This window comes from Macrosteles quadrilineatus, unplaced genomic scaffold (assembly GCF_028750875.1).
Source record: "Macrosteles quadrilineatus isolate MER2022 unplaced genomic scaffold, UCM_ALF_1.0 Scaffold_6__1_contigs__length_79288215, whole genome shotgun sequence".
Classification (NCBI taxonomy): Eukaryota; Metazoa; Arthropoda; class Insecta; order Hemiptera; family Cicadellidae; genus Macrosteles; species Macrosteles quadrilineatus.
The window spans coordinates 7,328,313-7,344,501 of record NW_026542599.1 but is presented as its reverse complement, the minus strand read 5'-3'; the positions used below and the strand labels follow the sequence as shown (position 1 = coordinate 7,344,501).

The 16,189-nt window shown below is 34.9% G+C and overlaps 1 protein-coding gene across 2 annotated transcripts in view; it reads right to left on the bottom strand.

The window, feature by feature from the left end:
* LOC128996293 (kinesin-like protein Klp10A) overlaps positions 1–16,189 on the bottom strand; it is a 101,481-nt gene that overhangs the window by 10,699 nt on the left and 74,593 nt on the right. Inside the window, exons 3-9 of one of the 2 annotated variants that reach the window (XM_054421517.1) lie at positions 15,131–15,232; positions 11,387–11,500; positions 9,660–9,699; positions 7,897–8,141; positions 4,733–4,857; positions 3,556–3,659; positions 1,165–1,327 (exon numbers count right to left, since the gene is read on the bottom strand). In XM_054421517.1, the coding sequence (XP_054277492.1) occupies positions 1,165–1,327; positions 3,556–3,659; positions 4,733–4,857; positions 7,897–8,141; positions 9,660–9,699; positions 11,387–11,500; positions 15,131–15,232 (893 nt within the window). The remainder of the gene's footprint in view (positions 1–1,164; positions 1,328–3,555; positions 3,660–4,732; positions 4,858–7,896; positions 8,142–9,659; positions 9,700–11,386; positions 11,501–15,130; positions 15,233–16,189) is intronic. The other variant, XM_054421518.1, reaches the window with a different exon arrangement.

Below are 16,189 nucleotides of genomic sequence, written 5' to 3'. Positions count from 1 at the left end.
GCTTGATAATTGATGAACATCTAAATTGGAATGAGCATATTACATATTTGGTTGGTAAAATTAATTCAGGCTTGTTTGTTTTGAGATCAATGGCTTATCTCTGTGATAAAGCTGTGTTAAAATTGACATACCACTCGCTTATAGAATGTCATATTGGCTACGGAATCGAAATTTATGGTGGGACAGCACAAAAAAATTTGAAAAAGGTTTTAAAACTGCAAAAACAGGCCATTAGAGTTATTGAAAAATTTAAGAATAAGAAGTCGGTGAAAAAGTACTTTAAAGAAATGAAAATTTTTACAGTGTACGGTTTGTATATTTTTAAAACTATTCGGCATGTTTATAAAGAAAAAAACATTGAAGTATCCCATAAATACAATACAAGGTGGAAAAATCATACTGTAAAAAGTCATCATCGTCTGAAACTTTCAAAAATGAAGCCTTCGTATATTGGCAATTTATTCATAAGAAGTTTGCCTGCCTTACTAAAAAAAGATCAAAACAAACCCAATTTTTTGAAAAAGCTAAAATCATTCTTAATTAATCTGGCTCCCTATAGTATAGATGAGTTTATAAATCAAAAATGAATTAGCTGTCCATTCTAAAATAATTGTCAAATTTATGGTTAAGCCATTTAGATTAAGTTTTATAACTAATGTTGTATGCTTTGACACTATTCATGTATATAAAATGTATAAAGTGAATAAAGATAATTTGATTTGATTTGATTTGATTTGAAGACTTGATCATTCCTGTCTGTTTGTGTTGCATGCTGTATCGGCTCAAACACTCAGCAACAGAAATGATCACAGGTGAAATTAAATCAAACGAAAATGTTTCTTTATGTGACCTTTTTTGGGTCCTTATGGTCCTTTTGTACAGTTAACCTCTAACTATATGTCAAGGATACATGAGAAAACACCTATATCACTTGAGGATCCATAATGGAGACAAGCATGAACTGTTGGCAGTCTGAGGAGACTACAGAATATTTGTTGATTGACGGCAAAATTTGAGGTACAGGAAATCACTCTTGGAACTGCCTCAAGATGATGAACTCAGCTCGAGGACAGGATTTGCAGTTTACATATGAAACTATTCCAATGTATTTGTACAACTTCTAAATTATTGCGATTACTTTATACTCTAATGTAGGCTACTTACTTATAAACTATTTCATTGGAGCAAGTATCATCAAACGCGTAATCAAATCGAAAGTGTTGGTTTTCAAGATATTTCGTTAGATCTACTTTGTTCCTCGGTTCGTGAACAATTATTTGGTCTCTGCTGGGCACTGAAATTACATCAACTTCCTTCCGAACCACTTCTGCAACAGATAAAAACAGAGGAGTTAAACTTAAGGGCTGGTTACACACAGGTGTCATTCCTCGGTTCGTGAATAATTATTTGGTCTCCGCTGGGCACTGAAATTACATCAACTTCCTTCTGAACCACTTCTGCAACAGATAAAACAGAGGAGTTAAACTTTAGGGCTGATTACACACAGGTGTCATTCCTCGGTTCGTGAATAATTATTTGGTCTCTGCTGGGCACTGAAATTACATCAACTTCCTTCTGAACCACTTCTGCAACAGATAAAACAGAGGAGTTAAACTTTAGGGCTGATTACACACAGGTGTCATTCCTCGGTTCGTGAATAATTATTTGGTCTCTGCTGGGCACTGAAATTATATCAACTTCCTTCTGAACCACTTCTGCAACAGATAAAACAGAGGAGTTAAACTTTAGGGCTGATTACACACAGGTGTCATTCCTCGGTTCGTGAATAATTATTTGGTCTCTGCTGGGCACTGAAATTACATCAACTTCCTTCCGAACCACTTCTGCAACAGATAAAACAGAGGAGTTAAACTTTAGGGCTGGTTACACACAGGTGTCATTCCTCGGTTCGTGAATAATTATTTGGTCTCTGCTGGGCACTGAAATTACATCAACTTTCTTCTGAACCACTTCTGCAACAGATAAAACAGAGGAGTTAAACTTTAGGGCTGATTACACACAGGTGTCATTCCTCGGTTCGTGAACAATTATTTGGTCTCTGCTGGGCACTGAAATTACATCAACTTCCTTCCGAACCACTTCTGCAACAGATAAAACAGAGGAGTTAAACTTTAGGGCTGGTTACACACAGGTGTCATTCCTTGGTTCGTGAACAATTATTTGGTCTCTGCTGGGCACTGAAATTACATCAACTTCCTTCCGAACCACTTCTGCAACAGATAAAACAGAGGAGTTAAACTTTAGGGCTGGTTACACACAGGTGTCGTTCCTTGGTTCGTGAACAATTATTTGGTCTCTGCTGGGCACTGAAATTACATCAACTTCCTTCCGAACCACTTCTGCAACAGATAAAACAGATGAGTTAAACTTTAGGGCTGGTTACACACAGGTGTCGTTCCTTGGTTCGTGAACAATTATTTGGTCTCTGCTGGGCACTGAAATTACATCAACTTCCTTCCGAACCACTTCTGCAACAGATAAAACAGAGGAGTTAAACTTTAGGGCTGGTTACACACAGGTGTCATTCCTCGGTTCGTGAACAATTATTTGGTCTCTGCTGGGCACTGAAATTACATCAACTTCCTTCCGAACCACTTCTGCAACAGATAAAACAGAGGAGTTAAACTTTAGGGCTGGTTACACACAGGTGTCGTTCCTTGGTTCGTGAACAATTATTTGGTCTCTGCTGGGCACTGAAATTACATCAACTTCCTTCCGAACCACTTCTGCAACAGATAAAACAGAGGAGTTAAACTTTAGGGCTGGTTACACACAGGTGTCGCAGACATCATGTAGTAAGGTACAAGTTCTATCCATTAAACAGAAAAACATAAACGTTTTCTGAACCTTATGCTTTTTGCATGTTTGAGACATTTATCCTACGATACTGAGTCAATTGAGTAATTATTATTTTAATTTGCTGACCGTGCAGGGTTTTAAATATGTTTGACCCATTCTCAATGCAAATGTGGAGTTAGCAAGCCAGTTTGCTACGACCCAACATCTGAACCAACTGAGCCAACAATAGATGAGTAGAAGAGGTTTTAAGAATATTTCAGAATTAAACTAAACACAATGATCAATTAACCACTCAAAACATGTTTTGTCAATGGCTGAATAACCTTGTGTGCATGCGCCAGGCCACGTACAACCAACCGGTCTTGCGACACACAGATTATTTCTTGGACATGCGTCACAAGCAGTGTGTAAGCTCTGGTTTTATAACATAAGTTTAGTTTCACCTGCAGAATGCCTCGGACACGTAAGATATCGTAGACTATATGTATAGCCAGCCTTACAAAGTTTTCCATCCACAATATTACCATATGTCACTACAGCAATAAGTGGAGTTTTGACAACCCAACCTAAAAAGGCTGCAGCAAGATCAATAAAAGCAATACAGTAACACAAAAAAAAACTATGAAAAACATTTTAAAGAAAAAAAATGTTTTGGAACAAATGATTTGAATAACTCAACAATTAAAATATTTCTATGAGGCATTAAAGAGTGAACCAAGCAATTAAAGTACAAACCTTTCTTGTTGAGAGGTCGTTTTCTTACACAAACTGTAATTTGATGATCTTCTACTGGGTCGGTATCTTTGATAGGTCGGAAATCTATATTGGCTCGGTAATTTCTGAAAAAAAAAAAACATATTAGATTAAAAATGTCATTAATATTGAATAATTTTTACCTCAAGGCCATTTTTTGGTTAGGCACAAATCAGAAGGAAGGCTTTCTACTATTTATATAATATCCATTATCGGCAAATTCAAACATTTCAAAATATTTTTCAACTGGCACAGTACCCGTCCTTCGTACGGGTTGGTGTATAAGTATAAAATGCTTATTGCAGTTACACTCGTGCTTTGCGTTTGCAATGGGAGAGGACACGGTTTAAGAAAATTTGGTTCTTTTAATTTGCGGTATGCTATAGTATAGCACATCTACTATAGACATAATGGTTTACCACTGACCCTAAACAATAAGAAAAGTGAAATTCTCATTTTTCACAGCTTTTTGTTGCTAGTTGGTTGGTAAACCTTATAACATTTTAATGCTATTTAATATCATAGAACCAACTAGTGTAGTTGAAACAGCTGCCAAAATTATTTTATTCCTTTTAAATATGTATACTCATAAGGTTAACATGGGAAACTCCAGAGCCACTGGGGCGGGCCCGAAAGGATTTTTGAGATAAGAATGTGTCTATATGTTAAATAGGAATGAGAGCTATCATCATGACACCAAATTTCAGCCTAATCCAACCAGTATTTTTCGCGTTTACTTGTCACAAACATCCATCATTCATCCATCCATACATCCAAACTTTCTCACTCATAATATTAGTAGGATAGGATATTTTTGTTGTTAACAGGCTGCCAAACATTAAATTATTGTGAAAATATAAAGGAAAAAATAAAAATGCCACATTTTAGATACTGGTATTTTAAATTGGAAACAAATTGAAAAATAAAATACTAGGCTACATGATCCCAACAGCTAACACTGAAACATAAAATAATTTTACATGAACGTGTGTATTCAACATGTGATATATAAATAATTTAAATGATTAAAAAAAAATTAAGGGCAGACAGTAAATGAACAGTGGTTATGTCAGATTTAGGTACATTGTGTAAACTGTTTCAACAGTTTTTTGATACTGAATATCGACAAAATAAGAGTGTGCAACATAGTAACTTTTACCTAATCATTCCCAGGAATTCCCAGTTGGGGTTTCCCGGATCAATGTTCATCAATGCTTCTTTTTCTTCCTTCAGTTCCGCTTGTCTCTGGCGCCTCTCTTCTCTATTCTTCTTCAGCTTTTCTACCTAACAACACGATGAAAAAGATTGAAAATACACCCCTCTGAATTGAAACCCATGTAAGATCCACAAAGAGATTGTCTCTGGAAAGTATTCCAACTCGATTTGACAAAACAATCGTGAAGTTAATGCTTTCCTTAGGATGCCAGTTCAATACTAAGATAGGTTTGAAAACATTTGAAGATTATTCCAGTTAAGATTAAATGAATAATTTTACATTTGACCAAATCTTAAGACGGTGACAGAAAAGTAATTCTAATAGTCATCCAATCCACTCATCTTCGTCTAAAACTTGGAATATTTTGGCGTCATTAATCAAATAGGTATTATCAGCAAGCAAAAAACACTGAAAATTTGATACAACCACTATGTTGTTCATCGGACTGTTATTTATCACATTTGCAATATGGCCAGCCAATGCGATGTGTACATGAATATAAGAAAATGTTTACATTCTGTTCCATCCAACAGACGAGCAGGAGAATAGCTAAACTGTGAGTGTTCAGGGTGTCTACTACATTCTGGATAAAAAATTCATGGACAATTCCCGTACATTTAAGGACACTTTGCCTTAACCTTTGTCGGTGTCATTAGGCCTACCGAATAATTTTCCTGATTTGTCAAACTGTATTAATCTTGTTATTCACTGCATTTGTACCAGAGAGAAAAGTAAATAATAATAGATAAGAGTTAAAAATTACAAAATAGTAATTTATTGAAAGAAAACCAACATAGGCCTACCTATACTTTAGGTAGGCCTAAAGCTTTTATAGTGTAACAGAGAAACGCAATCATTGTCTCCTGCGATAGCGACAAATATCTCCATCGGTCACGTAAACTTCATAACATAGCTTATTCGATACAGGCCGATTAATTTGGCATGATTCGCCCTGGCACAACGTTTTCCTTGACTACTTTTGAAAAAAAAAAATCTTTAATGCATATTGTTACTCAATTCTTAGTACAAAATCAAGATATGGTAAGCGGCTATTAATAAGCAATAAGCACAGAGTAAGATTATTGTATTTTCATTTGCAAAGTTAATATCCACACATAGCAATCATTAGTTGTTTATCTAGGCTCAATTACATTTTCTTAATATATTTTACAGCTCTTTCCTTATTGTCTGGAATACTAGTGTTAATATAGGTTTGATGACCAATGAAAATTAAGAACAAAATATATTGTGATTAAATTAGTTTGAATTTGGCTAGGCCTAGTTATAATTGGAATGTTAGGTTACGATTGGACTTTTATGTACAGAAGTGATTTCATGGCCAGTAAAAATTTGACTGGGTTTGAAATTGTTAATAGGATTTTTATTGCATATTACTCTAGTAATAAATTATGAAAATGTAATCCATCAAGGAGCCTATTTAAACACGTGTAAATACCTGATCAAAATGCCCAGGCCTAGACCTAATTATTTAGGAGGGCCTATATAAACTGAGTTTAACAAACAATGAGGTTATAATAGCAGCAAAGTCACTATCATCATTCTAGTTCAAAAGATTTAGATTGCTTAAAGCATACAACTCAATAAATAAATACGAGAGCACGCCCCGTGGTCGAAAAATCGACCAAAAGTATGTTTTGTGCAATCTTCTCTATTTTCACCCCACATTGTAAATAAAACATGTGATTGGAATGTCTTCCATTTGTTTTGATTTTCTGTTTATATTTTGTTGTTATTTCGTCATCACCATAGCAACCCATAAGACCCATGTTAATTTTTTTAAATTTCAAGTTCATTTTTTGTGCTTATTTTTGAGCCTATTTTAATTTATAAAGGGATTCTGCACACCTACAGGAAAATAGCTTTCTAACGGTATGCGTAGATTTTCCCTACGATACACACGAGCTGAGAAAAAAGGTTTTAAAGAAACATGCTTGCCTATTAATATATAGATAGATATGGGAAACAAAAAACATTGAAACCTGAATAGCCAACAATATAAGACAAAGATACAGAAAATGCAATGACATAATTTGAAACCAAGCAGGCCTACATAGTGATAAAACATTAATGCAAACAACAATGCTTGTGGTTTTGTCAATTGAAAGATAAAATGTCCATAAAAAAGGGGTTAACTTACAAAATAAGACTGTAGATTATTTACATGTTTAATATGAAACCATAAACAGTTTTATGGCACTAGGCACTGGCCGCGGCAAATTGAATCTTCAAGCCGAAAGTACAAGTAAGAAGTAAAATTTAACAGCCATTATAAAGCTATTATTTTTACGATAAAATAGGTTTGGGATCTAATAATAATTACCCTAGTAATAAAAAAAGAAGTTCTAAAGGAATAAAAGTGATACAACTTTTATGAGCTAGCTGCTGAGTCAACAGTTCTTGGAAGTACTTGACTTGACACTTGATTGTCGTGATAAAATATTAATGGGTTTGAGATTGTTAATGGGATTTTTATTGCATAATTACTCTAGTAATAAATTATGAAAATGTAAACAAACATCTGATAAACCTTTTATGTGCTCATAACCAACTAGCGATCAATAAAATTATGGCCCATTAAAAATTTAAGGACATAGTCTGGCATTTAAGGACAATTCCCGTACATTTCATGGCCAGTAAAAATTTAAGTACAATTCCCGGTTTTCCCGGATTTCCCGGTTGGTAGACACCCTGGTGTTAGGGGTACAGTAGATAACAGGCCCTCAGCACTGCCAAATGTAGGGACAATGTTGGGAAAGACCCAGACACACAAACAATACAGTGAACTCGGAATGAACGACACATTGTGGTTATATAGGTCTAGTACTTTGCGTTGCTTGAGAACTTCTCCTAAAACTAACATCACATAGACCAAAGTAACTTGGTATAGTAGATTAGCACGATACAGGATGATTAACAGTCAACACGTTAATGTAGTCAGCAAATTGCAAACCGACTACTGTCAGTGAACAGCGTGGAACATATCAGTGTAATTTTTAAATCTTTATTTATGCCCAGGCCTACTGTAATTTACTACTAAATCATTACGTTCCAGTTGCAAGTTCCATTAACAGTTTAGTGTGTCCTACCTCTTTGACGACATTGCTCTGGCGACTAGTAGCCTTCCGTGCGGCGGCCGCAGCAGCTGCGTTGTTGGCTGCGTTATTAGCCGCAGTGTTGTTCGGGGCCATGTTGTTGGTAAAGCGGGTAGCCGTCGCTACAGGGATGGTTGGAGTGGGGGGAACGCTCTGCACCTCTGACGCCAAATGGCCATTCACACTGTTGCTGTTAATAGTCGTCGGACGGGATTGAACCTTATTTGATCTATAGGAACCTGAAAAACGCAAATTAATTGTAATTGTATACCAAAGGTAAAATTGCGAGAAAGAAATTCCGTATATATAATTGCAGCTTCAAAATAACACATCTATAAATTCAAATGAAACAGCTTATGCCTAAAAGAGGACAAAATAACACTGTAGGCTCTTAGCTTATGACACGGTTTGTCACAGCAAGGAAATAACTGAGAATACGATTACATATGACTCGCCTAACTTGAATAGATGAGTGGTTACAGTTAACAGGCAGAACGAGTCATGCAACTCATAATGTGTCCATCGTGGAAATTATAAAAATATCTATTAAACCCTGAACAGCTTGTGTGAAATGGCTTCAAAACAAGTTTGGATGAATATACCCCGGGTGCGGCAAAAGTCAGTATACCGCTGCAGGCCGGTGAGCGTCATTGTTTATCTCTCGTGCTATTATTATCTCAGTGTTATTCCTTATCTAATCTGACGTCTAGTGGTTGATTTTGTCTTTGTTTATTCTTTATCGATGAATGTTTGTTTTGTTAGTATGCCACTAGTGACAGTGAAGTTAAGTTGGTGAGTGTAGTGCTTGTATTATTAACTTCTATTATTGGTGTTTTTAATCATGAATCGTAAACTAACTTTAGAGCAACGAGTTTTTCTTTTGAAAAATTGGTGGAAATTCGATCGTGATTATACGGATGTTATTGCAGCATTTGAACAACAGTTTCCTGGAGCTCAACCTCCTATACGTCAAGCAATTTATAAATTAAACAAGAAGTTTGAACAGACAGGTTCAGTGAATGATTTACCGCGAAGTGGTCGCCCATTTTTAAATGATAACTTCGATGAATGGATAGGACGTAGAGGAACTATTGAGTGGCCTGCTAGGTCCCCAGACCTAACTCCGTGCGATTTCAGTATGTGGGGTTTGTTAAACGAACACGTGTTTTCGGAGAAACCTCAAAGTTTAGAACATTTAAAAGAATTAATAACAAAACATTTTGATGTTTTATTCACACCACAACTATGCAACAAAATCTGTAAGTCAGTGTTGAAAAGGTGCTACAAGTGTATAGACAATGATGGTGGTCACTTTGAGCAGCATCTCTAACAGGTACATTAAAATTATACTTTTATAGTTATGTTTAATGCTGGCTACAGTTTAACTGCTTTTTCGGTATACTGACTTTTGCCGCACCCTGTATTTTTTTTTGGTTGAGAAAAAAACATTATTACAATTGGCATAAACCTGTTTAAAGGGGTTTCATGTTAAAAATAATTATTGATTAACAAAACTAAAAACCTCTTTTAGCTAACAGACAACTATTGAGCTAGCTTTTAACTAGCAACATTTTATTTGAATAAAAACCACGAATCTAGTTTAATTTTATATCACTGTAATTAAATGCTGTTCTCATTTCAACAATTAAATACTGTAGTTGTTTCTGAGAAGAGCTAGGTGCAAACCACATTATAAACACAATCCTAACCTCATTCTACAAAACTGTATTAATGCACTAAAACTAAGCTATATTTACCTTTGTTGTTTACAATGGGAATTGAAGCTTTGGTTGAGTACTGAAACAGAAGAGATTGATTTCTTCGTTTAAAATCATGTAAACTTGCCATTTAAAATTGTTGCCAAAATATTTATGTTTCATATCATTTTCATGACACAAACAGCTAAAAGCTGAAGCTACTAAAAACATATGGTTTGAATTCACATTCAGCATCTAAAAAGGTAAACTACATATGACTAACAAGGGATTTTCAAGCAAACATTAATAATTTACACAATCATCTTTGATTTTCAATACTGTACTAGCCTATGTTGTCTCAAATAGTTATATTTTATACATTTTATCAGATTTTTATATTTTGTCTGATTTTTAAATACTGTGACTTCAGTTGTGATAGCCTACACTACATAAAAAGACAAATATTTATTTATTGTAATTTTTAAACCAGTTGTAGAAAAAACTCAAAAATTACCTCAAAATGTCATTTTTTTACAAAGTTGAGCTTTATTAAACTACTTTTTAATCTTTTGACGAACACAACAGTTTTCGGAATGATAATTCTTTTATAAAAAATTGCATTATTAAACCTTACCTGAATTCATTAGATAAAAATATCATCAAAATAAATTAAATAGGCATATACAAATATTTTGACACAATAGTTACCAAAACATAAGATTTCCAAATTTTCACCATCAGAAAATGATGCTATCCATAACTTTAACTACAAAACCAGTCTATCCCTGATACATCATGAATCCATTCTACATACTAGCCTACTAGTTTATTCATGCACTTCCTAAACTGAAATGTATTTACAATAGTAACATAATGACCAATGCAGGAAGTGAACCATATTTACAGTGGTTGTCTGGGAATCGTGATATCGTCTACTTTCATATATACACATATTTGTAAGAGTTAACAGAAACATTCGAGATGCGCAGGGCCAAACGCCAAACAGAAACAAAAACACAACAGCCAACACCATACGCAGATCAATCTAAAAACAGACAATTTATATAGAGGTAGGTAAGGTTTGGTTTGTGTGATACTCTCTCTGTGTATTGAATCTTTAAATATGAAGTTGGCAGCAGCTTTCAAACATGCATTTGCCTTAATTAACAATTTTTTTTAGAGGTTGGCAACCTCTTTTAAACCTTGCATTTGCCCGTCCAGATAGACTACAGATCTGTGCGTGGAACGTATCTGCAAAGCAAGGGGTGAGCCGGTACAATACGAAGGTGAACTGTACTGATAAAATGTTTGCGGCAGTGACTGGATCCGAACCCACGACATCGCTACCTTGGGCCCGAAGTCCTTGACGCACCATTAGGTTAGGTTAAAATAATTATGTTTTTAAAAATAATACCTAGAAATGAAATCAAAATACTTTCTCAATTCAGTGCACAATCAGGCATTTTTGGTCTGTCACAGCAAGAAAAAAACTGAGAAATTTATTACAGATGACTTGCCTCACCTAACGATAAGTACAGATCAGTTGTAGGCAGTTTCCAAAGTTGAATTGAACTACCAACAATGTGTGCTGATGTTAGTTGCTGAGTTATGCCAAAAACAACTATTATGAATCAATTGCCTTTTGGAAACTCGAGCCCGCTACAGAACGGAATCCACCGTGATGCAAGTCTTAAAAACCGTACAGCTACAGAGAGAGTAACCGTCATGAGAAGGTCGGGCGGTCATGCCATGCTGGGAGGGAGAGGGAAAGTCAAAGAGGGATTTACCGGGCGGGAGGGCAAGGTGGTGCGGATGGGCAAAGTAGCGGTAGACGGCTGTCTCTGTGCCGTCCCTTCATCTTCAACATCGCTCGTCTCTTCTTCTTCCTCCTCGCTAGAGCCCTGTGGAGTGTTAGTGTGTTAGTTCACTACTTAAGGTGAAGGTGAGAGTTATTTAACATAGTAGAATAAATTATACTATTATTGACATTGGAAATAGATTACTGAGAGTTCACTATTATTTTAACGTTGTCTGAACTGTGTGAACAAGCAAATTAAATAATTATCCAATTGATCGGGTCTTTCTATTAACAGAGAGTATGACTAAAAAATAAGTACCAAGGTAATAGTTTACTGAGAATGCTATATATTTTTTGTAACGTTAACTGAACTGTTAGAACACGTGAGAGAAATATCACTGTTCGTGTCATCCTATTACAGCAATGGTCTTATAGGTACTGGATGTGGAAGTAATAGGTGGCAAAAATAATAACAGTATTTTTTCACTTATTACTGAAAAGCTAAGAAACGTTCCTAACTGTTATTGCAAAGTAACAGTATTTACCATCTATATTTAATAAGCTACAAAACTGATAAGAGCTAACTTTGCTTACTTAACGGCATTTATCCCTTTCAGTATTTAGCCAAATATAAAATTTAATATTTATAATTTTGTTCAATAAGGTGATGTGAACGTGAACATTTTGTATAATGTTAGCAACTTTTAAACTTGCATTTGCCATCCTCATAGGTCTCAGGCGTGTGCGTAAAAAAATATCAAGACAAAGGGTGAAAAATAAAAGAATTAACTGTATGGATAGATATTGGTGACCAAATCAGGACGTAACCCATGACTTAATTGCCTTAAATCTAGTACATAACCAAATGCTTGGCGCAAATAGGACTGTCCAATTTTTTTACTTTCGTTCAGAGGAAAAAAGAGTAAGCGATACAAACTTTCTACAATACAATAAAATTCAACACCAGTTTTTATCAAACGCATGCATTCTGAATTTAACAAGCTGTTAGGTCTAAAAATACTCAAAAGTCTTCAAATATGTTAGTTTTTTCAAACCTATCAAACCAAATGAAAAAAACCACACAAAATTCCATAATACTCACAACTTTATTATGATATGAAAGCGTTCCGACTTCCTTCTAAAAAATTATACTTTTTTAATAATTTTAATTTTTGAATTCAGTACTTAGGTAAAGGAGAAAGGGAAAACCATTAATTTTAATCCAGGCAACTCAAAAATAAATTTAAAATATTGCATCTTCAACAAATAATTAGGTTCCAGAGGAATCTGAATCCTAAAAATGTACAGGATGATCTTGTCAAAGATAAAGTTTTATTTTTGAATGGTCTCTTAACTATACACATTGAGAAAAACCAGTTACAATTATCATGTTATAATACATTTTGAGCTGGGGTTTTAATAAACTCATTAAAAATACTAGAAATAAAACAAATAAGTGAAAATACTAATTATGAAACAAATTTTGATTGGCTTGATTATGTAAAAGAAAAAAAAATAGTAAACAAATTGTAGAAGGACTCATTTGACTTCTAGTAACTCCTAAGTGAGTAAAACTAACTCAACTTTAACCTCATTATACAGGGTGTTGAAAATGTCTGGAACCAACATTATATCTGGTGAATGGTTAAAGAAAAACAACTGATATTTTGTGTACGGATATACTATGGTTTTACCTATCTTTTGGTGCCTTATGACATTTTTTACCACTTATAGGGAACGTCCTGTGGAGGATGCAGTAAAAAGTTTTAATGGAAGCCTATGGTAAATGATACATCATTTTAAAGGCCATTTTTTTCTGAGTAAAGAGCCGCAAGTTTCATCTCAAAAGGACCACCCTAGCGAAAATGGCGACTGTTTGAAATTTAAAAAACCCACTTATAGGGAACGTCCTGTGGAGGATGCGGTAAAAGGTTTTAATGGAAGCCTATGGTAAATGATACATCATTTTAAAGGCCATTTTGTTCTGAGTAAGGAGCCGCAAGTTTCATCTCAAAAGGTCCACCCCAGCGAAAATGGCGACTGTTTGAAATTTAAAAACATTGCTATTTAAATGGTCCGTATTTGTTTCCTTTAAATGCTATTAATTACAAGCCAGTTACGAAGTACAGTAGTTTATCACGTGATAAACTGTAAAATGACTGAAAAAAAAAACATTTAACTAAATTGTTTGTGTTGTTTTACTAAACTTATTTTTAACAGAAATACCAATTAAGCTTTCAATTATTTTCAAAAACTTCAAACAGTCACCATTTTCGCTAGGGAGGACCTTTTGAGATGAAACTTGCGGCTCCTTACTCAGAAAAAAATGGCCTTTAAAATGATGTATCATTTACCATAGGCTTTCATTAAAACTTTTTACTGCATCCTCCACAGGACGTTCCCTATAAGTGGGTTTTTAAATTTCAAACAGTCGCCATTTTTGCTAGGGTGGTCCTTTTGAGATAAAACTTGCGGCTCCTTACTCAGAAAAAAATGGCCTTTAAAATGATGTATCATTTACCATAGGCTTCCATTAAAAATTTTTACTGCATCCTCCACAGGACGTTCCCTATAAGTGGTAAAAAATTTCATAAGGCACCAAAAGATAGGTAAAACCATAGTATATCCGTACACAAAATATCAGTTGTTTTTCTTTAACCACTCACCAGATATAATGTTGGTTCCAGACATTTTCAACACCCTGTATTTTAACAGTTTAACCTAACACAAAAGTTAAATATAGGTTGATTGCCTTCATTTGTTAAAAGAGCAAATCCACAGCAAACTCTGGTAAATTTGTGCTTGGTATCCAACAGCATGTGTGCCAAAATAGCAATTTCCTAACTTAAACAAAACCTCAAACTAAACCGTGTTGAAATTAAATTAAAATAGTTATTTGTGTAACTAGTGGGCAAAGTGGCACTTTGCTGCACACGAGAGAGGCGAGTGCGGAATGATCTCGAGTGCAGCAAAGGCCTTTTGCACTCAAGCTACACATTATATTTTTCCTACAGTCACTATAACGCATATAAATAATTAGTCTTTCAAACACTATACAACACGTTTTTAGGTTCAGCTGGCAACACAAATAGGTGCCCGAGAGAAAGTAGTACCTGGTCCGTATCACTCCGCTATTTTTCCTCGGCAAGAAATGTGCTCCGCGACTTGAGAATATAGTTCCGTATGTTTTTGTAATTTGAAGTGGTTTCCGCGCCTAAAAAAAATGCTTTAAAGGTATTTTCTTGTTTATTAAGATCGTAGGAATGTTTTAAAAACGTTTAAAAGAAAAGTCCAGAAAGTTCAGAAATACTGAAACTATAAACACGAAATGATAGGAAAATTGTAGTTACAATAGTCAATCAGCTGCTCATAGTATTATTATCTTTAAGTGTTGCCAACCTATTTCCAAACGTACATGGATTACGTGCATAACAGAACCACCCTGTTTTGTGTTGTTTCGTTGGAATCCTGATGTGCGCCAAAGTATAAACCGTTGACAAAGTATAAATATGCAGCAATTAGCAGCTTTCTGTACTATAAACAGTACAAGGAAGCCAACTTTGTCGGATGACTGTAGGAAAAATGAATTTGTTAATGAAGTTGATTTTAATGTGACAGGCAGCTAATGTTGGTTACCTCTATGGCGTTAAAACTTTGCAATAGTTAATATTGTGTGAGTAGCTACCGTGTCCAAAGCTGAGTTAATAGTAGGGTTTGGGGCGTTTCCACTCACCCGAGCCAATGGGTATCCTTGGTTGTTAGGTACGGCGTTCTGGTTGTTGTAGTTTCCGGCAGCCAGGTGTAAGTTTAATGCAAGAATGGCTTCAATCTCGATCTAAAATTAAATAAAGAAAAATAATATTACTAAAATTCATTATGTAGTCCATGAACTGTTAAGATTAGACTATATTATAAGGTACGTTAGAGGTTACATGCACACTACACATAAACACATAGTATTAGTTCACTTAAACAGTTCAACGTTGTAGTTGGACTCACAAAATGTTTTGCCTATTCAGGCATTGTCAAGTGATATCCTTTACAAGAATGCTCCTCCGTCCGTGCCACAACTGGTTAAAAGTAGACTAACTTTAAGAATTTAAATGTTTTTACGCCATACTACACTATTTTGTTGAACTTCCCATGCAAGGTTTAGTCCAGAAAATGAACTACTACTGTACTGTAATGAGTTTTACCGGACAACAAACAGCTAATTATACTGTATTTGGCAATGAGTGGTTATAAACAAAAACATAACCTCTCTTATAGGTTATGATTAGTGATTGTTAGTCTTTTAGTCGGTGGTAATATACAAGGATTTGTACAGATTTAGTAGTATGGCGTAAAATATCGTACGTCACTTGTCCAAAATGTGTTTGCCGGACTCGTATGGTAATCCCATGCTTGTCTTTGTCTCGCACGGGAACGACCACACTCGTCCGGTAAACACCTATTTTCTGGACTAGTAACGTAATATACTATTTTTTGTGTGTATATTCTTGTAAAGGACATCACTTCTATAATATTTAGCAGCAAAATTATTTTCAAGAGAGAAAATAAAACAAAGCATAGAGTTCATAAATTCCAGATTTTTGTTGTTTGCTATGTTATGGCTACAGGATGGCAATTTCTTCAACCAAGGAAACTTTATTGATAGTACAGGTAAACACAAGGTTATATCCACGTTCAACCTATGATGACTTATCATTACTATCTTGCTCTGATTGCTTCAATGACTCAACCACTCCCCCGCTTTTTCACAACACTTTCCCGCAATTTCCCACCTCAATCA